Source organism: Otolemur garnettii, unplaced genomic scaffold, assembly GCF_000181295.1.
Source record: "Otolemur garnettii isolate 467f Iridium unplaced genomic scaffold, OtoGar3 scaffold00008, whole genome shotgun sequence".
NCBI lineage: Eukaryota > Metazoa > Chordata > Mammalia > Primates > Galagidae > Otolemur > Otolemur garnettii.
This window is the reverse complement of record NW_003852403.1, coordinates 35,023,455-35,049,939: the sequence shown is the minus strand read 5'-3', so window position 1 is coordinate 35,049,939 and position 26,485 is coordinate 35,023,455. Positions and strand designations below refer to the sequence as shown.

Genomic DNA, 26,485 nt, shown 5'->3' with positions numbered 1-26,485 from the left:
TATATATATATATATACACACACACACACATACATATATATATATATATAACTACTAATTAAACTACTATACTAAAAAATATATACATATATATAACTACTAATTATTAATATAATGATTATCACTTCTGGCTTGTCATTGATAACCTAAAAGCCAGCTAAGAGCTGAAGAGAAATAAACAAACACTTCTAGCAACCAAGATTAGTGTTGGGAAGTAGTTAAAATTGGACATTTTCATGCATCTTACACTTGGGAGTACTTTCTGTGCTCTCCCTCAGAAGCTATTTACTTATACTCAAAGTCACAGGGTTTTTTTTTCTCAGTTTTTGGCCAGGGCTGGGTTTAAACCCACCACCTCTTGGTATATGGGGCCAGCGCCCTACTCCTTTGAGCCACAGGCACCACCCCAAAGTTACAGTTTTAATAATCTTGCTTTCCTGGTTTCTCTGAATTCTAGATAGCAGGTTCCAGATAGAGACATTGCAGGAACACTGACAGCAGCAAGAAATTAACAGCATTAGCCCCAAGAGCAAGACCTGCAAAGTCATAAAAAGATAAAAACCACAGCAGCCTGAGAAGCAGGATTTTACATGATTCCTGAGGACATCTATGTGTAGTGGGTATAATAATTGATTCTCATATAACAATGAATCATCAGGAAAAGCTAAAATTTTATTGTCTATTTTGGTTAAGAATATGGGAAAGTAGGTCATGCATTTTAGATTTCCTTCAAAAGCTATTATCATTTGGCATTTATATTTTAAACTGTGTTATATATAAAACGAGAGGATTGTGATTTAGAATATTTCATCATCTCCCCAAAACTTCTTAGCACTCACTCCCCTAGTTCTCCCCATAATTCCCCATCCTAGGCAACCATTAATCTAATTTTGTGGTCTCTAAAGATTTGCCTATTCTAGACATTTCAAACAAATGGAATCATATCATATACGATCTTTTGTGCTTGGCTGTCTTCATTTAGTGTACTGTTTTCAGCATTCATCTATGTTGTAGCATGTATTAGTATTGCATCCCTTTGTGTTGCCAAATAATATTTCACTGTACAGATATATCACATGCAACTTATCCATGTTCATCAATTGAACATTTAGACAGTTTCTACTTTTTGAATTTTATGAATAATGCTGCTCTGAACATTCATGTAAAGTTCTTATGTGAGGCCAGGGACAGTGGCCCTCGCCTGTAATCCTAGCACTCTGGGAGGCTGAGGCAGGTGGATTGCCTGAGCTCACGAGTTCGAGACCAGCCTGAGCAAGAATGAGACCCCTGTCTCTAAAAATAGCCAGGCATTGTGGCAGGCACCTGTAGTCCCAGCTACTTGGAGGACTAAAGCAAGAAAATTGCTTAAGCCCAAGAATTTGAGGTTGCTGTGAGCTGTGACACCAAGGCACTCTACTTAGGGCAACAAAGTCTCAAAAATAAATGAATAAATAAATTAATTAATTAAATAAAATTCTTATGTGGACCTATGTCTACATTTCTCTTGGGTGTATATACCTAGTAGTAAAATTGCTAAACCACTTAGTAACTTCGTGTTTATTTCTCCATGTCCTCACCAATACTTGTTTTCTTTTTTTTTGTTTATCGTAGCCATCCTGGTAGGTTTCAAGCGGTATTTCATTATGGTTTTGATTTACATTTCCCTAATAACTAATGACATTAAGTATCTTTTCTTGTGCTTATTGAGGGCCACCACTCTTATATCCCTCCAACACTAATATCCTATGGTTTTAAACTTTTTCTAAGATTAATTCTCGTGTCCAGTTAAAATATAAGTTCGTTCTTTTTTTTTGAGACAGAGCCTCAAGCTGTCACCCTGGGTAAAGTGCTGTTACATCACAGCTCACAGCAACCTCCAACTCCTGGGCTCAAGCCAGTCTCCTGCCTCAGCCTCCCAAGTAGCTGGGACCACAGGCGCCCACCACCTCACCCAGTTATTTTTTTGGTTGCAGCCGTCATTGTTGTTTGGTGGGCCCGGGCTGGATTCGAACCTGCCACCTTAGGTGTACGTGGCTGGCGCCTTAGCCACTTGAGCCACAGGCGCCAAGCCAAAATATAAGTTTCTTGAGTGGTTACAGAATGTCTGACTTGACTTTATAATAGTTACTGTGCTTCACAGGGTGCCCCTACATAAAGCTGCTATTCGTAGTTATTGTAGGATTGTTTTATTAAGTAACGTCTGGTTTTAGGACAATGTGGATTTCACACATAGCAAAGTTTACACTTTTTTCTAGACTGTTTCTTGGTTAACAATCGATCTTTCTGGACTAAGTGTCAAATGGGAGGTTGGTTCATTGCATCCTCGTCTGTTTAGCACACTGGCTCATTATTAAACAGTAAATGAATAACCATGTCCCTCAGTATCCATGGGGGATTGGTTTCAAGACCCAGACAGATACCACAATCCTTGGGTGCTTAAGTTCCTTACATATGGGTCATTATGAAAGTTTTGAGATACACAAAAATCAAGAAACAAAATGTGCGAAGACAGCAACAAATAAAGCCCTCCCTGCAACACCAATAAGCCAAGCAAGTTGAACCTTACATGGGTAAGAAAGGACTCCATCTTCAGTGTTTCTTGGAAGTGAAATAATGGACCATAACATAGTCTGTCTCAAAACTTTCTTAGTGACCCATGTATAAAATGGCATAGTATTTGCATATAACCTATACATACCCTCCTGTGTACTTTCAATCATCTCTAAATTATAATACCTAGTACAAATTACTACACATCATTTCATTCTAATGGATTCAACGTAGTACCGGTACATGGCAAATTCCAGTTTTGTTTTTTGGAATTGTGTGGAATTTTTTTGCAAATATTTTGATCTGTGGTCGGCTGAATCCATGTATGTGAAACCCTTGGATACAAAGGGATAACTTAGTTGGTCTCAGATTTTTGTTTGTTTTGCAGTTTTTGACCGGGGCTGGGTTTGAACCCGCCACCTCCAGCATATGGGGCCAGCACCTTACTCCTTTGAGCCACAGGCACTGCCCCTGGTCCCAGATTTTTAAGGCAGGTACCTGTGCCATCATCTCTATCCGAGCTTGCATTGCCATGGGAGCAGTTGGTACATCTTTCCTCAGTCACCATCCAGCTCAATTTCAAAGAATTGCTAGACTTTCATAGTCAATGCTAAAGTAAATTTTAAAAGCCCATTTCTAGTAGACCTGTTGTTCTGCCTGGTGGTGCCACCTAGAAATGCTATTCTCCCTGAAGCCTCTTTAATTAACCACTCCCTGGTATTAAATTGTCAGTAGCATCCCTGGAGTATGCAGGCATGCTCTGCTGGCTTGTCAAGACAGAAGGCTAAACCTCTTGGTAGTTTAGACTGGGATTTGTTTAAGCAGGTAATGAGATTAGCATCTTGCGCCTCAGTGCAGGGCATTAGGAAGCTGGAGGAGCCATTCCTGGGTAGATTCTATGATCAGCTATGGTTGCTGAAATGATAACATTGGAGACCCATAGTCACACCAGTGCATGGTGGTCATGTCCCTTGGCATCTTTTTAGTTCAGGGACTGTATTTCTTTTTCTCTCTTTCTCTCTTTCTTTTTTCTTTTCTTTCTTTCTTTCTTTTTTTTTTTTTTTTGAGACAGAGTCTCACTCTGTCACTCTGGGTAGAGTATTGTGGCATCATAGCTTACAGCAGCCTCAAACTCTTGGGCTCAAGCAATTTTCTTGCTTCAACCTCCTCAGTAGCTGGGACTACAGGCACCTGCCACAACAGCTGGCTAATTTTTCTATCTTTAGTAGAGACAGGGTCTTGCTCTTGCTCAGGCTGGTTTCAAACTCCTGAGCTCAGGCCATCCACCCACCTCAGCCCCTCAGAGTGCTAGGATTACAGACATGAGCCACTACTCCCAGCCTCGGGAACTGTATTTCTGATGAAGAAGATGGTATAATTTCAAACTGAGGACCACATGGAGGTTGATAGTCATTTTCCACTTCCTCTAAATTAGGCAGAACCAGTAGCATCTTAGTGAGGAACAGGAGTGATGACCATAGCTGTCTGTGTGTTTTCTTCCCACCTCCCCTGGAACAGCCTGGGAACATTACTGGGGAATGGGAAACAACTTTCACCTGCCTCCCATTCCCATGCCCTAAGCTCTAGGACGGAAATGTAAGGCTTGTCTACAGGAGTAACAGGGAGATGAGCTCACTGATCACAACAGTGATGCTCCTCCTCTTAGATTCCTCTCATAAAGGTGGCATGGAGAAGTGCCAGGACGTGGGGAAAGAAAACTGCACTTACTGAACTGCTCAGGAACTTGAGAAAAACACAAGGAAAAAAGTTGTTAACTTCACAGGTTTGACGTTTGGGGGTCTCTTCACCTCCATCTCCATCTTGGCCCTGCTTCCTCCTGGCCCAGGTCCAAGCTAAGAACACATTTACTGGTACTGCCAGAAGACATGGTTTTCTTTGTCCCTACAAGACCTCTCCCCTACAGGGTGGGGAGGAGTAACATAGCTTTATGGAGAAATTTCTGTTTGTTGTTCTGATTTCATGTGGTTGTCTGTGTCAAGGTCAGCCATGTGGGTTGCAAATCAAGGAATGTCTATCTATGTGACCTAAATGCATGAGTACTGCTGCTAGAGGTGACTTCTTTATGGAACAATGTATGTCTGCCCTTAGAATGGCAGTCACTGGGAGAGAGGAGCCCCAGATGGAAACTTTCTAAACCACAACCATGGGATTTAACCGTGGATGGATGATACCTGGAACTTTAAAAGCAGTGTTTAAACTTTGAAAATCTGCCAGGTGGGGTGGCTCACTTGTAATGCTAGAGGCTCAGGCAGGAGGATCGCTTGAGCTCAAGAGTTCCAGGCCAGGCAGTGCAAGAGTGAAACCCGTTCTCTACTAAAAGTAGAAAAATTAGCAGGATGTCTTTATGTGCGCCTGTAGTCTCAGCTACCCATGAGGCTGAGGCAGGAGGATCGCTTGAGCCCCTGAGTTTGAGGTTGCTGTGAGCTAGGCCCAGGCCATGGCACTCTAGCCTGGGAGACAGAGCAAGACTGTCAAAATCATAATACTAATATGAAATGAAATGATTTGAGAATGACCTGCCTCAGCCTCCCAAAGAGCCACCACGCCCCGCCTATGACCTGTGGTTTTTAAAAATAAATGCAGGGTATAAGCAAATCTACTTTGAAATTTAGTTATACTAAATACTAAAATTAAAGTTGCTTTGGGGCTGAGCATGCTGGCTCATACCTGTACTCCCAACACACTGGGAGGCCGAGGCGGGTGGATTGTCTGAGCTCAGGAGTTTGAGACCAGCCTGAGCCAGAGTGAGACCTCCCCTCTAAAAAATAGCCAGGTATTGGGCAGCACCTGTGGCTCAGTGAGTAGGGCGCTTGCCCCATATACCAAGGGTAGTGGGTTCAAACCCGGCCCGGCCAAACTGCAAACAAAAAATAGCTGGGCGTTGTGGCAGGTGCCTATAGTCCCAGCTATTCGGGAGGCTGAGGCAAGAGAATCGCCTAAGCGCAGGACCTAGAGGTTGCTGTGAGCTGTGACAGGACAGCACTCTAATGAGGGCAACAAAATGAGACTCTGTCTCTTTAAAAAAAAAAAAAAAGGCAGGCATTGTGGCGGGCCCCTCTAGTCCCAGGTGCCTCTAGTCCCAGCTATAGGAGAGGCAGAGGCACAAGGATCGCTTGAGCCCAAAAGTTTGAGGTTGCTGTGAGCTATGACGCCACCACGAGGACAACAAAGAGAGACTCTGTCTCAAAAATAAATAAATAAATAAATAAAATTAAAATTACTTTAAAGAAACATGATTGCATACAAATTATAGAGACTCAGTTTAAATTTTGTGTGCCCCAGGCACATCTACTTTTGACTTTGCTGGTGTGGGAACAAATGTATGAATACTGTGCAATAAGTCATATTTTCTTTTGCCTAAAAATTCATAATTTTTCTTCTGGTTTTGAAATAAATTAAAGTATTTTTAGGAATGCCTAAAATACCACAGGTCCTCGGCACTATACCTATAATGCCTAACACTTAAGTTGGCCTTCAGTGACAGAGGAGGTGAAATCCAGACTTGACTTCTCTCTGTGGCTGATGTGACAATACTTATACTTGCCTCAAAAGTTCTGAAAGGAATCCTGGCTGTTCCTTTCCTCTCTCCAATATTAGAATATGATCAGCCCTTTTATCCCTACCCATGCTAATCAGAATTTGGGACTGTGTCAATGGAATAAGGATAATTGTCACACAGGCCTTTTCCACAGTGATCCTTTTGCACAAACGTGCCTGTGCCCCCTTAAGTGTGTTCTGAATTGACACATTTAAGATACAGCTTTTGCCCTGACAGTGGTGTAGGTGAGTGAATCAGGCCTTTTCCCACCATGAATTCCTACTTGTAGTAACTCTTGCTGTTAAGTGGCTGAACAACTTTGCTTTTGGGTGTCAGGCTGCTTATACCCACCATTCTTGATGGCTTCTGTCAAATGGATTTGATAGCAAGTTTGATATGAGTAGATAAGTATAGGTAGGGCTGATGAGAGTGATAAGGGTAGGTAGGGTGTGCCGGAAGAAAGAACTGTTGAGTTAGGGAATGAAGGCATACTATTTCCTACAAGCAAGACCACAGATCTATCTGGTCACTGAAGCAAAGTTAACCAATTTTTTTTTCTTTCTTTCTTTTTTTTCCTTTTGAGTTAGGGTTTTACTCTGTCACTCAAGGCTAGATGCAGTGGCATTATCCTAGCTCATTGCAAGGTCAAACTCCTGGCCTTTAGTGATCCTCTTACCTCAGCCTCCTGAGCAGTTGGTACTACAGGTTCTCTCTACCACAGCTGGCTGATTTTTCCATTTTTTTGTAGAAAGGAGGTCTCCCTTGTGCTCAGGCTGGTCTTGAACTCCTGGCCTCAAGCAATCTTCCTGCTTCAGCCTCCCAAAGTGCTAGGATTACAGGCCTAAGCTACCTTGCCTGGCCCCAAATTCTGATCATAAGGAATGTATGTAATAAACATTCTTCACACACCTTTAAATGCTGTCCTACAAAATTATTTTAGTGATAGTGTGTTGTTCCTTTGTCTTATGGATTAATCATTTGTTTAATCAGCCCTCTAATACTGAAAAATAAGCTTTTTCATTATTATAAATAAAACTTTAATTTTTTTAACTTTTTGGAGGCATGAATAATTATTGGGATAAAACAGAACCAATGTATTAAAGTATTTAAGAATCTGGAACTTTTTAATATATATTTCCAAATAACTCCACAGAAAGATCGCACCAGTTTACATTTCTATTGGTAGTGTGTGAGTGCGTGTATCTGTGCTAAAACTGTGTTATCATGTGACTAAAATTCCAGCCAAGGAAATCTGGTATGCATTAATTTGAAAGAAACCATGACTCAAGTTTCTTGAGAATAGTTAATGTTTAACAGATTGCTCTGTGTGCAATAATTATGGGTTTCTTTACAATGTTACAGAAACCCTTTTTATTAAATTTACATTTAACACTTTCTTCAAGGACCTTAAATAGTTTCTAGGCTTTCAACACTTATTTTTTATACTATTAAACATATGATTTTAGAGGCTTTTGTATATGTGTATGTAAGATGATGGACTGTGGGAATAAACAGAACCTGAGTGATACATTAATCTTCTTCCATTTAAAGATTAGTAACTGTCTCAAATAAGAAACCTGCTCACACAAATTATATCTTTTGGGACATTCCGTTAAGTGACAGACAACTCAACTGAGCCTGGTCTACCACCAAAGCAGGAAATTTAATGGCTCATAAACATGAAAATGTGTTCTGATAACTACTGTGACTGACCTTGGACAGACAATTCCTTGATCTTTCTAAGATCAGTTTTCTTTTTTTTTTTTGAGACAGAGCCTCAAGCTGTCACCCTGGGTAGAGTGCCATGGCATCACAGCTCACAACAACCTCCAACTCCTGGGTTCAAGTGAGTCTCCTGCCTCAGTCTCCCAAGTAGCTGGGACTACAGGCGCCCACCCCAACACCAGGCTATTTTTTGGTTGCAACCATCATTGTTGGTTGGCGGGCCCGGGCTGGATTTAAACCTGCCAGTTCAGGTGTATGTGGCTGGTGCCTTAGCCGCTTGAGCCACAGGGGCCGAGCCTAAGATTAGTTTTCTAAGATTAGTTTTCCTAAAGTTCCTACCTCTTAACGGTAAATGTTTTTATGAATATTTTAGCAAAGAATGACATTATACTATCAACCAAATTTACACATAGGCCTTGGAGATAGGAAATTTTTTGTTTGTTTGTTTTGTTTTGTTTTTGAGGCAGAGTCTCAAGCTGTCGCCCTGGGTAGAGTGCTATGGCATCACAGCTCACAACAACCTCCCAACTCCTGGGCTCAAGTGATTCTCCTGCTTCCACCTCCCAAGCAGCTGGGACTACAGGTGCCTGCCACAGCGTCCAGCTATTTTTTGGTTGTAGCTATTGTTGTTTGGTGGGCTGGGCTGGATTCAAACCCCACAGCTCAGGTGTAAGTGGCAGGTGCCTTAGCCGCTTGAGCCACAGGCGCCAAGCCCCAAGTGATTCTTTTGTTTTCAATTTCACTTAATTATGCTCTAATTTTGGTAATTTCTTTTCTTCTGCTGGGTTTGGAGATGGATTGTTCTGCCTTTTTCAGTTACTTGAGATGGCCTATTAGGTTGCTGACTTGGTTTTTCCTGTTTTCTTGATGAAGGCTTCTAATACTATAAATTTCCCTCTTTGTAGTATCCATTAGGTTTTTTTTTTTTTTTTTTTTTTAAGAGACAGTCTCACTTTGTCACCCTCGGTACAGTGCCATGGCGTAACAGCTTATAGCAACCTCCAGCTCTTGGGCTTAGGTGACTCTTTTGCCTCAGCCTCCCGAGTAGCTGGGACTGCAGGCGCCCGCCACAACGCCCAGCTATTTTTTGGTTGTAGTTGTCATTGTTTGGCAGACCCGGGCTGGATTCAATTTGCCAGCTTAGGTGTATGTGGCTGATGCCTTAGCTGCTTGAGCTACAGGTGCCACTCCCTTTTCCCTGAATCTTGTTTTATCCTTTGAGGTAAGGTGTACCTGGCCTGAGTTTTTGTATCTAGTCAGCCAACCTGTGTCTCTTTAGAGGTAAATTTAAGCCATTCACATTAATGAGAGAATATCTATATGGTAGCATTTTGGTCATTTTGTTTTTCAGTGATCAAGTGCATATTTTTATCCCTTTCATCTGGCTTGTGGAAGCTAGGCTTTGTTCTTTAAATTCTATGTGAGTTTACTTTCGTGGTAGAGCACTGTGCTGGTCATTGTGGAGGATGGGTCTGAGAATATCCTGGAGAGCTGGTTTAGTTATGGCAAATTTACTCAACATGTGGATGTCAGTAATATTTGATTTCTCCATCACAAATGAAACTCAGTTTATCTAGATACAAGATCCTGGGCTGAAAGTTGTTTTGTTCTAGAACAGTGGCTCTCAACCTGTGGGTCATGATCCACAGGAACTGTATTAAAGGGCTGCAGCATTAGGAAGGTTGAGAACCACTGTTCTAGAAGGTTAAAGGCTGATGACCATCCTCATTTGGGTTGAAAAGTTTCAGCTGAAAGATGTGCGGTCATCCTGGTATTTTTCCCTTTGTAGGTAATACTTTTCTTAAGGCTAGCTGCTTTCAGGATTTTGTGCTTCATATTAACTTAGGCAACTTAATTACAATGTGTGTAGGAGATGTTTGGTTTGAGTGGTGCTAGGGTTCTGAAATTGTCTACTATCTGAATTTCTGTATCTCTTGAAATGCTTGGGAAATTTTCCACTATAATCTCTTAGAGTAGCAGGGGTCCTCAAACTTTTTAAACAGGGGGCCAGTTCACTGTCCTTCAGACCCTCAGACCATTGGAGAGCCGGACTACGGGCCCCAGGACGAGTCGGCTGCTAAGCAGGACAGTCAGCGGCGGCAAAAACACCCAGCAGGCTAGATAAATGTCCTAGGTGGGCCACATGTGGCCTGCAGGCCGTAGTTTGAGGAGGCCTGGAATAGAGCATCTAGGTCTTTAGGACTCTTCTCCTTTAATTTTTTTTTTTTTTTTTAGTTTCTGGCCAGGGCTGGGTTTGAACCCGTCACCTCCAGCATATGGGGCTGGTGCCCTACTCCTTTGAGCCACAGGCTCCACCCACTCTCTCTCCTTTAATTTGGATGTTTGCTCTTTTACAATGATCCCACACCTCTCTCAGGGAATATTCTGTTCTTGTTCTCCTTTTTTCTGCCTCTTTGAATGGCTAAAATAGTTCAAAAGACTTGCCTTCAATTTCTGAGGTTCTTTCTTCTCTCTGTTCAACTCTATTACTGAGGGTCTCACTGTGTTTCAAAATTCCTCAAATACCTTTTTCAATTCCTTAAGCTCTGCTATATCTTTCTTCATTATGTCCATATCCTTGGTGACTTTGTCTTTTAATTCCCTAAGTTCTTGAGACAACTTTTTTAAAAAAATTGTTTATTTATTCATTCACTCATTTATTATTTTTTTGAGACAGAGTCTTACTATATTGCCCTCAGTAGAGAGCTGTGTTGTAACAGCTCACAGCAACCTCAAACTCTTAGGCTTACATGATTCTCTTGCTTCAGCCTCCCAAATAGCTGAGACTACAGGTGCCCACCATAACGCCTGGCTATTTTTTGGTTGTAGTTGTCATTGTTGTTTAGCAGGCCCAGGCTGGGTTTGAACCCACCAGCCCTGGTGTTTGTGGCTGGAGCCTTAACCACTGAGCTATGGGCACCAAGCCTTGAGACAACTTTTGAACTACTCTTTGCATTTCTGTTTCCATCTTTTCCTCTATTCCATTCATCGTATTTGCCATCCATATTCTGAATTCTACTTCTGACATTTCAGCAGTTTCTCTATGGATGGTATTTTCTTTGTAATCCCTTGGGGGAGTTGATCTGTTCTGATCTTTCATGTATCTGGAGCTCCTCTGCTGGTTCCTCCGCAAGAGTATTTTCAGCTATTTGACGATTTAAACTGATGGGGTGAGACTAGATCGAAAGGCCTCAGGAACTAGAGCTAAACATCCCTTTATCAGTGAGCTGGGGCTGTGATTGTGGCTTTTCCCCTACAACCTTGCAAAGGTCACTTGTCATAGGTGCAGCCAGAGACTCTGAGGGCTGCCTTTGTGAGATAATGCAAGCTGGCTCTGTCTTGATGTCAGTCTGCCTCTACCCAATCATACAGAATCGGGTAGGGTATTACCCTAGAATCTCAACTGGAGAAAGATACAAACACCTGCAGCAGCCTGCTCCTGGATGAGGATAGCTATAGGAGGACAATCTACCCTCTCTGCTGCAATACCACCACTGCTCAACCTTGGGTTCCAGGCTGAAAGTTCCTATCATATTGCCCCAGGCAGCACACACTACTCACCTAAAAGAGTTCAAAGGGTCACCAAGTGGCCAGAAAACTGATATATCTGCAGGCAGATCAGTCTGCAAATTCCCAAGGGGCTGGGGAATGGTTCCCCCTTCAATGAGAAAGAAGTCAGGAAAATTCGCCAGCCAGAGTCAGAACTGTGGCAGCACTGCCCCCACAAACCCTACTGTCTCAGCCCACTCCCCCCACACACCACACTGTCTCAGCCCACTTCCCCCACACACCGCACTGTCTCAGCCCACTCCCCCCACACACCCCACTGTCTCAGCTCACTCCCTCCACCCCCTCCATCTCAGCCCACTGCCCCCATACCCCCCACTGTCCCAGCTCACCCCCCCCACCCCCTCTATCTCAGCCCACTGCCTCCACATCCCACCACTGTCTTAGCCCACTGCCTCCACACCCTCCACTGTTTCAGCCTACTGCCTCCACACACCCTCTACTGTTTCAGCCCACTGTCTCCACACCCCCACTGTCTCCACTGGCACCACCATTTCTGACCCTGCCACTGTTTCCATGCTGCTGATTGGCAGCCCACACAATGCTGGGGCCTCCTCTGGGCGTCAAACACTCCAAACACTCCAGCTCTGCAGGGGGCAGACCTTCTGGCAGCCAGGATGGGGGGAAGGGTACACTATATGTTCAGAATTCCAGAGAAATTTTTTGTTTGTTCACTTTTGTGCAAGGCAGGATGACACCTAGGCTCAGAGGTGGGACCTCCCTGGAGGAGAAGGACTGGAGTTTAGCCACTCTCTCCATGGGGTAATGGGAGATGTCCTTTGTTCCCTCTGGCTTGCAGAAAGCTCTCCATGGACCTTCTGCTTGGGGGAGGGGTCTCCTATCATCTTGGCAATGGCCTCCATACCTGGTCTTTCTTCTTTCTTGGACTTGCAGCTTGTCTCAGCAGAGATGATGCCCCTCTCTTCTTTCTGTGCTCAGCCCCCCTCCTTCAGCTTCACTGAGTCCACTTCAGTCCAGTATCTCTCCCTCTGGACAGGAGCCTCCAGCAAAAGCTGCATCTAGTCAGCCATTTTGACCCCTTAACTATTTTATTTTATTTGAAACAGAGTTTCATTATGTCACCCTCGGTAGACTGCCATGGTGTCACAGCAACCTCAAACTCTTGGGCTTAAGCAATTCTCTTGCCTCAGCCTCCCAAGTAGCTGGGACTAAAGCCGCCCACCACAACACCAGGCTATTTTTGTTGTTGTTGTTGTAGTTGCCATTGTTGTTTGACAGGCCCGGGCTGGATTTGAACTTGCGAGCTCTGGTGTATGTGGCTGGTGCCCTAGCCACTGAGTTACAGGCACCAAGCGCCCTTAGCTTTTTAAAATTATTTCTTTGGTAGGAAACCTTTTCTGGTTCTTTTCCCTCTTGACTATGCTCATTTATGCTATTTTGAGTTTACTGTGTACTTTGAAATTTACTACAGGAAGCGTAAATGCCCCTTAGAAACTACTCTTAGGTTCTGAAAAGGTGTTTAAGAAATGGGCTTTATTTTAAAGTCATTAACTACCAATAAAGTTTCTAAGTATTTTTGCCAAAATATTTGGAATGCAGATTCATTTCACAGTTTTAACTACTACCAGATTGATAATCTTGGCTTATATTTGGAGAAACTTTTAGACAGAAAAAATATAACAGGATATATATACCCTTTTATTAACACTCAGCAACCATGTATTTATCAGTGATAAAGACAGTCGTTGCATCTGGTTCTGCCAAACAAGGAGGTTTCCAGAGGACAAAAACAGCCAAAGATCTTGATGGAAGTTATATTTTCAGGGTAGGTAAGGTTATCCCATTGTAACAAATAACACTCACATCTCAGTGGATTAAAGCAACAAAGGTTTATTTCTTACAGCATAAGTTAGTGGAATGGTGGCTGATTCATCTTTACTCCGAAATCCAAATGAAAGAACAATTGTTATTTTAAATTTTTCTGGTTATGGCAACAGAAAAGCCGTCCTAAAGGGTCTCATACCAGCCAGAAGTATTGTCTGGAGGTGACAATTCACAACTCACTGGCTAGATTAGGAATATTGCCTAGCTCAGTTATGAAATGTCTAGGAGTTACAGTGTGACCCCGTGGGCCTATAAGGAAGAGACCAGAAGTACTTAGCCAGCCGCACTAGTGACCATCATAGTTTGTTCTTCTCATTACCAGAAATTTACCTTACTCTCCTTGGTAGGCAAAACACATTCTTCCCTTCCCCAAAGGAGACAACTTCAAAGTTCAACCTGGCACAGCATCTGGATAACGCCTAATTTAGGCTCTAAATTAAGGGTTGATATAGTCCTTTTTACATCAACTTTGGATCTGGTTCTTCTTGATCTAGACACTTCTGAGCTAAAAAAGACAAGTTATTTGCTCTTCACCCCTCCTCCATGTTGTATATTAACATATAGCTGAAACACAGATTGGAAAACTCCCATTCTGAAAGGGGGTGAAGGGGAGATATCCAGCAGTCGCTGGTCCTCAGTCATTGCAAATGCTGGAGCAATTCTGAAGTCTCTCTGGGCTCCCACTTTGGAGGTGGAGAACATTCCTTTGGGTCCTGATTCTTGTCCCTGGCAGGGCCTCCCCAGTGCATTGTTTTCTTCAGCCAGCCCTTGGCTCCATCCCTTGGAAGGTATCTCTTTCCCAGTACCCTCTGACCTGAACACTGAGGAATTGCCCTTTCCAGAGGCTGAGCAGCGTCCTCAGCTGCTTTCTGCCTTTTGAGGACTGAGGGGTCAAGAGTTCTTTCAGGTTTTTTTTTGAGACAGAGTCTCACTGTCTCTTGGTAGAGTGCCATGGTGTCACAGCTCATAGCAACCTCAGACTCTTGGACTTAAGCTATTCTCTTGCCTCTCAGCCTCCTAAGTAGCGGGGACTACAGGCGCCCACCACAACGTCTGGCTTTTTTTTTTTTTTTTTTTTGGTTGTAGTTGTCGTTGTTTAGCAGGCCTGGGCTGGATTTGAACCCGCCAGCTCCAGTGTATATGGCTAGCGCCCTAGCCTCTTGAGCTACAGGCACTGAGCCATCTTTCAGGTTTTGGATAGTCTCCCCAGCTATCTGAGGTCAGGCTTATGATTCCTTTGGCAATATGATTCTTTTCAAAAGGAAATAGATTTCTTATCTATTTGATTCCAATTTATTTCCATATGCCTCAGGTGTTTCTAGGCATCCTTACTGTATTTGCTATATACCTTTGTGTTTTTGCTTTCATGCTTTTCTCTTGACTTAATGAATGATACTTTGAACCAGTCTGGCTTTGTTGGGAGAGCCACAACTCCATTTCGTTTTCACTGAGTTATTCTAATTGAAAAAATTAACCAAGAAGCCACAACCTCAACTATATCTTTACTCAGAAGCATCTTAGCTCGCTCTCTCGTTTGTAGGCACTCTTTCAAAAGTGTTAACGTTAGAGAATGAAAATGCTAAAAGACAAGTGCTATGTACTATTTGACTTTTCTTTATTCTTTGAAACAGTCTTACTCTGTCACCCTGAGTAGAGTGCTGTGCCATAGCTCCTAGCCACTTCAAACTCTTAGGCTCAAGCGATGCTCTTGCCTCAGCATCCTATGTAGCTGGGACTACAGGCACCCACCACAATGCCTAGCTATATTAAGGCTTCCTTAATTTTATTTTTTTATCTGTTGGGAAAGAGAAGCAACTGTGGCAGCACCTGTAACTCAGTGGGTAGGGTGCCAACCACATACACCAAGGCTAGAGGGTTTGAACCCAGCCCGGGCCAGCTAAAACAACATGATAGCTACTACAACAACAACAAAAAAAAGCCAGACGTTGTGGCGGGCACCTGTAGTCCCAGCTACTTGGGAGGCTGAGGCAAGAGAATCGCTTACACCCAAGAGTTTGAGGTTGCTGTGAGCTGTGACACCATAGCACTCTACCCAGGTTGATAGCTTGAGACTGTCTCAAAAAGAAAAAAAAAAGAGAGAGAAGCAACTGCTTTTTCTGATCATGCAAGTCCAACTTAATCGACTGAATTCCTTTTGTTTATAAACCAATCAATTATTTTCTGTGCTTATCTCACTTTTTTGTTATATCTTTTAAAATGAAGCCTGTAGTAGCCACAAGTAACCAACACACATTACTAATACTTGATTTCCAAACTTTCACTAGATCTGCTAATTCTTCAGGTATATTATCTGCTTTCCAGGTTATCATAGGTGATTGTTTTACCAATGCTTTGCCAGTCTTTAAAATCCATTTCCTCCCTCCCTGCTGTCTGGCTTCTAAGCCACTGCCACACAGTTTTATTGTTATTAAAGCCGCACTTCACTTTATCAGTCAGAATGGATCAAGTTCTATTGTAGTAACAATGTCCAAATGTTAATGGTTTGAAAGAGCAAAGGTTCCTGTAGTTCCAGGAAGGAACTGAGGCAAGAGAATTTGAGGTTGCTGTGAGCCGTGACGCTGCAGCACTCTACCAAGGGTGACATAGTGAGAGACTCTGTCTAAAAAAAGAAAGAAAGAAGAAAAAGAAAAAAAATTAAAAAGCAAAGGTTTATTTTGTGCTGATGTTATACATCCATTGAGGATTGGCTGTGTCCTCACTCTAGGATCCAGGCTGGAATGCTTCCCATCACTGTGGCAGAAGGATTTCACTCTGGAGGATCTCAGGCCTGCAACTAAATAATACTCTGGCCTGGAAGTAACAATATAGTATGTTACTTTTTTGAGCTCTTATCCAATGAGGTATGTTTTTTCTTTTCTTTTTTCTTTCCTTTTTTTTTTTTTTTTTGGAGAGACAGGTTTTCACTGCATTGCCCAGGCTGGAGTGCAGTGAGCGGCTAATCACAGGTGCAAATGCAGTATACTGTAACCTTGAACTGCTGAACTCAACTGATCCTCCTGCCTCAGCCTCCGAAATAGCTGGGACTGAGATGCCTTTTGAAACATATGAATATAATTGATTCTGATGACTATATGGTATCCCATTATTAAGTATGTCACATTTTATTTATATATCAGTGGATGTCTAGATTGTTACTGGTTTTTATTATTAAAATCACTGCAGTGAATATCTTTGTATATGTCACTTCATGCACATGTATAAAAATTTCTCTATTTGGCTCGGTGCCTATAGCTCAGTGGCTAAGCCACCAGCCACATACACTGGGGCTGGCAGGTTCAAACCTGGCCTAGGCCTGCCGAACAGCAACAACTACAACAAAAAATAGACAGGTATTATGGCAGGAAACTGTAGTCCCAGGTACTTGGGAGGCTGAGGCAGGAGAATCGCTTAAGCCCAAGAGTTTGAGGTTGCTGTGAGCTGTGATGCCACAGCCTCTACCGAGGGTGACATAGTGAGACTCTGTCTTTAAAAAAAAAAAAATTTCTCTAGTAAATAGTTCCTTTTATCCTTTCCATTACATTGACCAGAATTGGACCTACAGGTAACCATTTTTTCTGTAGCACTTTGTTTCATGAACAAAGCTTGTAGTTTATACACATCTTACCACGGTGAAAGCCATTTTGAATGAGTGGGTTTGTTTATTTGTTTGCAGAAATATTCTTAGGAATTTTGAACCTAGTCTTTGGTTGTGCAGTGTTGATGAATACTCTAGAATTTTTTGAAAATGACATGTGGTTTAAGAAGGTGGAGTGTAAATGCAAGCATCCTGTATCTGGAAACAACATCACTTCTCTTGGCAAACACAGAATAGGCTCTTCTCACTAGTTCAGCTGAATTGATCAAATCTAGATATCCTGGACTGGTGAAAAGATGAGTCATGGATGACGGCTGCTCTGGGATGTTCTTTCTTCCTCTTTCCTACTATCTAGATCTGCAGCTTGTGTATGGGAAGCTTAGGTTTAGGCAGATCTTGATATTAGGAAGGCCAATAAAACCATACATTGAAAGATAATACAGTGTGCTGGAAAAGCATTACAATGTGACTAGAAGAGCATTAAATTTTTCTTGAAGGTAAGAAATGAAGGTAGGTAAGGAAAAGCAATTTCTAGTGCCATTTCAACTGATAAAGTAGCTGGAACTACATAATCCTTACCTCTTTTACCTTAACCCAAACTCCTGATGTAACATTAAACTGAATTTTCAAACTCTATACTTTTTTCTCACTGTTTTGTTAAGTTGCCAAGAAAAGCTTCAAAAGGGCTCAAAAATGAGTGGGAGGTAGAATAGGAAGAAGACACCAGGGTTCTGAATAACTTGAAATGTTTAGGTGTACTCTGCAGCATTCTAAAAAGTGAGACCTCTTCATGTGCCCATGTTTACCGGTACCCAACCATGTGAAAGGTGATGGGGGGCTCTTCCTCTCAGAGGTCTGGTAACAGCTGTGCCTGGCTGAATCTTGGATGTCAGGTAGAGATCATTTTCTGGGGGTTATACATGGTCTGCTGAGGTAGCTCCTATTTTTCATTATTGCTGAATTTTTTTTTTTTTTTTGCAGTTTTTGGCTGGGGCAGGGTTTGAACCCGCCACCTCCAGTATATGGGGCCGGCATCCTACTCCTTTGAGCCACAGGCACTGCCCCGAATTCTTACTTTTTAAAATTTCCTCATGTACTGAAAATTCTAAGTATAGAATTTTCTCCATTCCCTTCCCTGAAAGTCTAGCTTCCACTTATACACGCGTTCATCCTGCCACCCCCATCAATCTAACTACCCGAGGCCGTATATACCTCTGTATAGGCTCATATGATCATAAATGTACAGGGATCCTTTCCTCTTCCCTTCCTCCTCTTTTTTTTTTTTAATCAAACCAAATAGGGCAAAAAAATTATCTACACTTCTAGGTATCTCTTTTGTCATTAATAAAAGATTGGACAATCTTTCTAGTCAGCTGGAATAGATTTCATGCATTGTTTTTAATGGCTGCCTAATATTCCACTGGTTGGAAGTCATTTTAATGAATAGTTTCCCTGTTAAAGGGCATGTGCTTTGTTCCCTGTTTGTTTTGGTTTTTTATTTTATTTTCTTGTGTATTTATTTAATTATTTATCCTAGGTAGAGTGCCATGGAGACATCATAGCTCACAACAACCTCTAACTCTTGGGCTTAAGCAATCCTCTTGCCTCAGTGTTTTGTATTTTTAGTAGAGACAAGGTCTCACTTTAGCTCAGGCTAGTCTCGAACCCATGAGGTCAAGGAATCCACTCTCCTCCGCCTCCCAGAGTGCTAGGATTACAGGCGTGAGCCACCATGCCCAGCCTTGGTTTGTTTCTTTAGTTTGGCTAAGGATGTAAAGGGTGCTCACACACTGCAGGCGTTCATGTGCAATGAACGTTCTTGTATCTGCCCTTGAAAACTTGTGCTGGCTCAGCGCCTATGGCTCAAGTGGCTAAGGCGCCAGCCACATACACCTAAGGTGGCAGGTTCGAATCCAGCCCGGGCCCTCCAAACAACAATGATGGCTTCAACCAAAAAATAGCCAGGTATTATGGCGGGTGCCTGTGGTCTCAGCCACTTGGGCGGTGGAGGCAGGAGACTTGCTTGAGCCCAGGAGTTGGAGGTTGCTGTGAGCTGTGATGTGACAGCACTCTAACCAGGGGGACAGCTTGAGGCTCTGTCTCAAAAAAAAAAAAAGAAAACTTGTGCTATGGTTTTAGGGCCCAGGAGAGGAGTTGGCTGGGTTAAAACTGCATGTATACTTTTAAATTTAATAGATGTTGCCAAAAACTTTCCATAATGGTTATCCTAGCAATGTTCCAGAGTACTTTTCCCCCCATCCAGTAGTAAGTATTTTCCCTACTCCATTGAGAAGAGATTACAGCTATAAAAGTGGTTGCACAACCTAGGCACTATTAACTTGCCGTAACATATTTTAGTGGAGTCTGTTTGTTTATTTATTTATTTTTAAGATTAGCCAATTGCAGTAGTAAGAAGAGGGAGGAGTACACCCAGGAGTTCAACCTGTGACTGTGAACAGTCTAGTGAGGTAACTCACTACTTTCAGAGCAGCTTTTAGTCCACTGAAAAAGACTGTGGCCCCTTTTATGATTGGGGATGCTTGTGATTTTTCTTGTATTTCTTTCTTTCTTTCTGTGTTTTTGTCATCCTTGGTAGAGTGCTTTGGCATCATAGCTCACAGCAACCTCAAACTCTCGGGCTCAACTGATCCTCTTGCCTCAGCCTTCCAGGTAACTGGGACTACTGGTGCCCGCCACAGTGCCTGGCTATTTTTAGAGACGGGGTCTCACACTGGCTCTGGCTGGTCTTGAATTCCTGAGCTCAAACATCCACTTGCCTCCACCTCCCAGAGTGCTAGGATTACAGGTGTGAGCCACCGCACCTGGCCTTTCTTGTATTTTTTTAAAGAGTTCATGGAAAGTTGATCTGAAACCGTTTTAATGGAACTCATTTTTCTCATAGTTAAGGAAATTAAGATCCCAGGAGGTGGAGTGACTGTGAGGTAGTTACTGGCGGCTGCACCAGGGAAGCAGTTGTTCTGAGCGCTGATTTGGGGCTTCATCTTTTATATGGTGCTGCTCCTACACTGCAGGCCATGCTGACAGGGAGTCTTAGAGACTGGACCAGCAAACTTCATCTCCGAGCTGAATTGACCGGTAGGAATAAATTATTTCCCGCTTTCTGTTATCTCTTGCTAGGACACGTAAGCTTCTCAATCTGCACTGGGTTGTGTGAAATTTACTTTGTGAACTGCAGAGGTAACAGGACATTTGTTGACTTGATTTTGTCAGTGAAATTTGTTGCTGTTAAACTTTTGGGGGCTTGGAATTTTTCTGTAATGTTAGAGTTAATGCTTACCAAGTGTGTGGAGCAGCTGGCTTGGCTCATAACTAAAATAATAACAGTGAGGCACAGGAGAAGACATTCTGTTTATAGGAGTGGTTTCCTGGCATGTACCCCTCCCTCAATCCTCCTAAATTAAAAGCTAAGTAGTAGTAGGGGGTGCCTAAAAATAAGACCTTCCGCAGGGCCCACTTGTGTTTCTGGCAATGTATTAACATTATATGGATATTCTTTAGGGCTGAAATAAAAGAATCGTTTTGAGGCCAAGTATGATAGCTCACTGCAGTCGGAGTATCGCTTGAGGCCAGGAGTTGGAGACTAGCCTGGGCAACATCAGCAAGACCTTGTCTCTATAAAAAAATAAAAATTAGGCTCAGCGCCTGTGGCTCATGTGGCTAAGGCACCAGCCACACACACCTGAGCTGTTTGAATCCAGCCTGGGCCCACCAAACAACAATGATGGCTGCAATCAAAAATAGCTGGGTATCACAACAGGTGCCTGTAGTCCCAGCTACTTGGGAGGTAGAGGCAGGAGAATCGCTTGAGCCCAGGAGTGGGAGGTTGCTGTGAGCTGTGATTCCATAGTATTCTACCCAGTGTGACAGCTTGAGGCTCTGTCTCTAAAAAAAAAAAAGAAAGAAAAAAATTAAATTAAAAAAAATAAAAATTAGATAGGTGTGGTAATGTGTGCCTGTAATCTGCTACTCAGGAGGCTTAGGCAGGAGGATTACTTGAGCCCAAGAGTACGAGGTTGCAGTGAGCTATGATTGTGCCACTGAGCTCTTGCCTGGGAGAGACAGATCAAGACCCTGCTTCCAAAAAGAGTCATTGCAGCATTAACTTAACAGGCTACCTCTAAATAAAGTCAGCCTGTTCTCTTAACAGTAATTGAAATTGCCATGATGGAGATTGATTTTGTCTTAGGTAAACATCTCAAGCAAATTAAGTAGATACACACACCCGGATACATGCCTCTGTATTTCAGACCTGAGCAGGAGCTGCGGGTACCTGCAGGCTCGCCTGTCACTGCCCACGTTGCCTCTGGTTGAGTAGTTCTCAAGCCTGCAGATTGGAACCACTGCTAACTTTTTTTTTTTTTTTTTTTTGAAACAGAGCCTCAAACTCTTGCCCTGGGTTGAGTGCCATGTATTATAGCTCACAGCAACCTCCAACTCCTGGGCTTAAGTGAGTCTCTTGCCTCAGCCTACCAAGTAGTTGGGACTACAGGCACCCACCAAAATGCCTGGCCAGTTTTTGGTTATAGTTGTCATTGTTGTTTTGGCAGGCCCGGGCTGGATTCAAACCTGCAAGCTCTGGTGTTCGAAGAGCTGACGCCTTAACCTCTTGAGCTACAGGTGCCAAGCCACCACTGTGAACTTTTAAAAAATGCTCATACTTGGGCAGCGCCTGTGGCTCAAAGGAGAAGGGTGCTGGCCCCATATGGCGGGTTCAAAGCTGGGCCCGGCCAAGAAAAAAAAAGAAAAGCTCATAGTTGGGTCCTACACCTGAATTAAATCAAAATTTGTGGGAGAATACACCTGAATTAAATCAAAATTTGTGGGCGAAGAGACCAGAAAAAGCTTCCCAGGTGATTTTAACTTGCAGCCAGGTTGAGACATTCTGGGTAGGCCACAGGCCACTTGGGATGGAGTGTCTCTGCTTGATGCAGAAGAAATCAGATATAACATGAATTGTTCTGTTTAGAATTCGCCCCCGTAAATCATCATGTCTGCTGATCACCTCTCATAGTCTACTTTCATGCCCTTTCTCCTCTGTATATATTGTGTAGATTAAGAAAACAGCATAGTGGTGTCTTACAAAGTCAGCTCATGAGGCAAAAACTGAATCATTGATAAACACACCAGGAAGATGCCATGTGAGTTGGAGACCAACACACTGTCTCTTAGTACACTCACATTGCAGTTTTTCCTCTGGGATTGAAACAGATCATTTTCTTTGACTAAGATTCTGATAAAATGGTTAGCATTTGGGAGCCATAGTGTATGCAATATATATGTAAATACTAGAAAAGCACTCAGCTTGGTGAGATACTTAAGCCCCAAGAAGCACATGGGCATTGAGACTGGTTTAGGAAAATGCAGCATGCTATTGGTCATCTCACCCCGTTCTGAGACAAACTCATTGAGTAGAATGTGGGCAGAGTACTGGGTACCCTTTAAATTGCAAAATTCTGCTGGGCATCGTCGCTCACGCCTGTCATCCCAGCACTGTGGGAAGCTGAAGAGGGAGAATTGCTTGAGCTCAGGAGTTCAGACTTGCCTGAGCGAGAGTGAAACCCCGACTCAAAAAATCAAAAACCCAGCCAGTGCTGCCTCGAGCACCTGTAATCCCAGTGACTTCCAGGGACTGAGGCAGCAGGACGCCCCAGCCTGAGTCTGAGGTTGCAGTGAGCTATGACACCAGTGTGTTCTGCTCAGGACATAGGGTGGGACTCTGTCTCAACAATAACAACAAAAAAAAAAAGGCAAGGAAATGAAAAGAAAAACTAAAAGAAAAGAAAATTTTTTAAAAAATTGTGAAATTCTCTCTGCCTGTGGTTTCCTTTAGGCACATATAGTTGAGTTAAAGTAAACTGAATGTTAAATGCACATGTAGCCTGACACTGCATTTTCTTATTTAATATGCAAAAATCTGAACAGTTCCTTGCATGTGTGGAATTCAGCAGCGCTCTTTCTGTCCTCTAGCGTTCCCGTGGTTCGGCATGGACATTGGTGGAACACTGGTTAAGTTGGTCTACTTTGAACCAAAGGATATTACAGCCGAAGAGGAACAAGAGGAGGTAGAGAACCTGAAGAGCATCCGGAAGTATCTGACTTCTAACACTGCTTATGGGAAAACCGGGATCCGGGACGTCCACCTGGAACTGAAAAACTTGACCATGTGTGGGCGCAAAGGGAACCTCCACTTCATCCGCTTCCCCAGCTGTGCCATGCACAGGTTCATTCAGATGGGCAGCGAGAAGAACTTTTCCAGCCTTCACACCACCCTCTGTGCCACGGGAGGTGGGGCTTTCAAGTTTGAAGAGGACTTCAGAATGGTAGGTCGGGTTATAACAACAAATCCCCTCAGGTGTCCATAGTCCTGGCAGTTCACACCTAGGAATTTCACTAGTGGCCTTGAGACTTTGGACAAGTTCACTTCACCTTTCTGTGCCTCAGTTTCTTCACCTATACGAGGCTACAAATAGCTCCTACCTCATAGGTTTGTTACATGAAGGGTTAAATGAGATAATGTGTACCTGGCCCTTAGTAGATGCTCCCTATATACTGGTTGTCCTCATCATCATTTCTGTCATGATCGTTACTGTGTAATACACTAAAGACAAAATGGTAAACCCCCTTCTGAAGTATTTTGGTTAGAATTTTCCACAGACTCTTGCTACGTAATTACCATAACAGTTTTATGCATATATAGACTGAGATCCACAGGAAGACTTTCTATAAATCCTACTAAAAATGATTACTTTTGTCTACCCATTTTCTCCTCCTGGTTTCTTCTTCTAACCTCAAACTCTTGGGCTCAAGTGATCCTCTTCCCTAAGTCTCCCAAGTAGCCGGGACTATAGGTACCTGCCACAACACCTGACTGGACGAGTTTTTCTATTTTTAGTAGAGATGCCTTTGCTCAGGCTAGTCTCAAATTCCTGAGTTCAAGCTGTCCACCCACCTCAGCCTCCCAGAGTGCTAGGATTACAGGCGTGAGCCGCCACGCCTGGTCCCTTGATATCTTTTCTCATCATGTGAATGTCATTCAGAAGTTTTGCTCACAAACAAAAAAATCAGATCTTTGACAGTATTTACAGGTAAATTTCTTCATTAATGAATACCATTTAGGGAGCATGGTTCTACATCGTAGGAATAATGCTGACTGGCAACAGGACCAACTCTGCTTTGCTTATGTAGATTTGACACATGTACCTCAATGGAAGATAAGGACAAGTAACATGGGATCCAAAATCTATTTAGCAATTCTTTAACATCTGTGTGTTCCAAATTCTTCATCTTCTCTGGTCAAGATAAGATCTCTGTATTGTCAAGCTTCATTTCACAGAATAAAGTGAGCAGAAAATAATAATAGATGTAGAATAAAGGGAGCTAGATAAACAAAAGCTATTAAACATAAGGGAGGGAAAGGCTGGAAGATTTTAGGATTACTCTTACTACAAAGTTGAAAATATAGTGAGGCAAAGTTTTGAAATACATTTTTTCAAGGCCTGTAGTAAAAATTACTAGCATTTTGTCATAGTACTAACATAATTCAGTCTTGCTATAAAGTCTTCCATTAATTAATAAATTATTGAATCAATGTATATTCATAGTGGTTTTTTTGTTAAGCTTTGTCTCCCAGCATGATCATAAACCATTGTAGCCTCAAACTCCTGGGCACAAACAATCCTCTCAGCTCAGCTTCCCAAGTAGGGACTTGGGAAGGCACACATCACTATGCCTGGTTAACTTCATTTCTTTCTTTCTTTTTTTTTTTTTTTTTTTGAGATAGGGTCTCCCTGTGTTGCCCAGTCTGGTCTCAAACTCTTGGCCTCAAGTGATTCTCTCATTTTAGTTTACCAAAGTACTAGGGTTACAGGTGTGAGCCATCATGGCTGACTTACGGTATTAATAAAGCTATAAGTACAAATTTTATTTATGTCATTGAAAGTAATACTATTTACCTCATTGATTATAGTTAGTAGTTTCTAAAGAGCCAACAACAGAGTCGTAGCGCAGTGTTTTAAGTGGGACTGATCAGCCAGGCACAGTGGCTCACACCTAGCACTTTGGAAGGCTAAGGCAAGTGGAATGCTTGAGCTCAGGAGTTTGAGACCCACCAGAGCAAGAGTGGGACCCCTTCTTTACTAAAAGTAGAGAAACTAGCTGGGTGTTGTGGTGGGCACCTATAGTCCCAGTTACTCAGGAGGCTAAGGCAAGAGGATAGAAGTTGCTGTGAGCTATGACACCATAGCACTCTACCCAGGGTGACAGAAGGAGACTCTGTCTCAAAAATGATAAAAGTGAGACTGATCAGATTTTAGTTTTTTCTTCTGTGTTACCCTACCCAGCAGTAAAATTTGACATCACCACTCACTTAAATGACCCATGGGATCTTTTTCCAATCAAAAGGGCTCAATGACCAAGAAGTTTTGAAATTGAAGGTGTTTAAGATCTATAAGCATGAGAAGTAAATTTGAGTCCATAATGGAAAAAGCACTAAACCTGAATTCTTGTCTGTTTCTGAAGTTCATCAGTAGGTGACTTTGGGGAAGACCTACCCTGCAGCAGGCTTCTGCAAAAAGGTGGCAGTAAGGTGGAGAGAGGAGGGAGCAGTGATAGGATGTCAGAACTGGAAGTAACCAGTGGAGATGACGAGGTAGAGCGTTCTGGTGCTTATGTGGATGAGGAAACTAATGCAGAAAGAGAGATCTGGCAGTTCTAGTAATGCCTTCTGGATCAGAGCTGGGACTTTGGGTCAATTCTGATTCCGATGAAAATGCTGGCATATCCCCAGTGTTCTGAGTTTCCCAGGTCTCTCAGGGTAATTCTGTCTGTTGATTTCCACTCTAGAGATTCTGAAGTGAACTAAAGCTGCGGTCCCTGACCCTGTGCTGTGGACTTCTACCAGTCTATGGCCCGTTAGGAACCAGGCCACACAGCAAGAGGTGAGCAGTGGACAGGCAGGCAAATGAACAGAGCTTCATGTGTATTTACAGCTGCTCCCTATGTCTCGCATTACTGCCTGAGCGTGGCCTTTTGTTAGATAGCAGCGCAAACTGTGCACACGAGAGATGTAGATTGTCTGCTCCTTATAAGAATCTAATGCCTGATGCTCTGAAGTGGAGATAAAACGTACTTGAATCATCCCAAACCATCCCCTCCAGGACCCGCATCCGTGGAAAAATCATCTCCTGTGAAACCTGTCCCTAATGTCACACAGTGGGGAACCTCTGAACTAAAGTGACCCAGAGGAATTATGCAATCTGTGTCAACACCTTCATCCTTCCCATGGGGTGATATATGCCCTGAGAGAAAGTGACTCAATTTTCCCTGTGTGTTGGCCTTGACCAAGTGTGTTTCTCAAGGTTCTGAGATAAGAAAGGGTGTACTCCATTACAACCGAGATAAGGAAACCTCTCCTCCTTCAGACAGGCTATTGTAACCTAATGAATAGACTGGAGCAAAGATTAAGTCTGGAGTATTTACAAAATGGCCTGGCCCAGCTGGGCATCCATCTGTAAAAGTAAAGTCTGTGGACTGTCTTCTGTTTCTATGCTGGATCCTCTTCTTGTATCCTCTTTGACCAGTGCGCTAAGTGTTGTGCCGGTATCCTTTCAAAGATTTTTTTTTTT

At 42.8% G+C, this 26,485-nt stretch overlaps 1 protein-coding gene across 1 annotated transcript in view; it reads left to right on the top strand.

The window, feature by feature from the left end:
- Positions 1-26,485, top strand: part of PANK1 (pantothenate kinase 1) — a 71,751-nt gene that overhangs the window by 17,094 nt on the left and 28,172 nt on the right. The window contains exon 2 of the mRNA XM_003783779.2: positions 22,830-23,182. Coding sequence (XP_003783827.1) covers positions 22,830-23,182 — 353 coding nt within the window. The remainder of the gene's footprint in view (positions 1-22,829; positions 23,183-26,485) is intronic.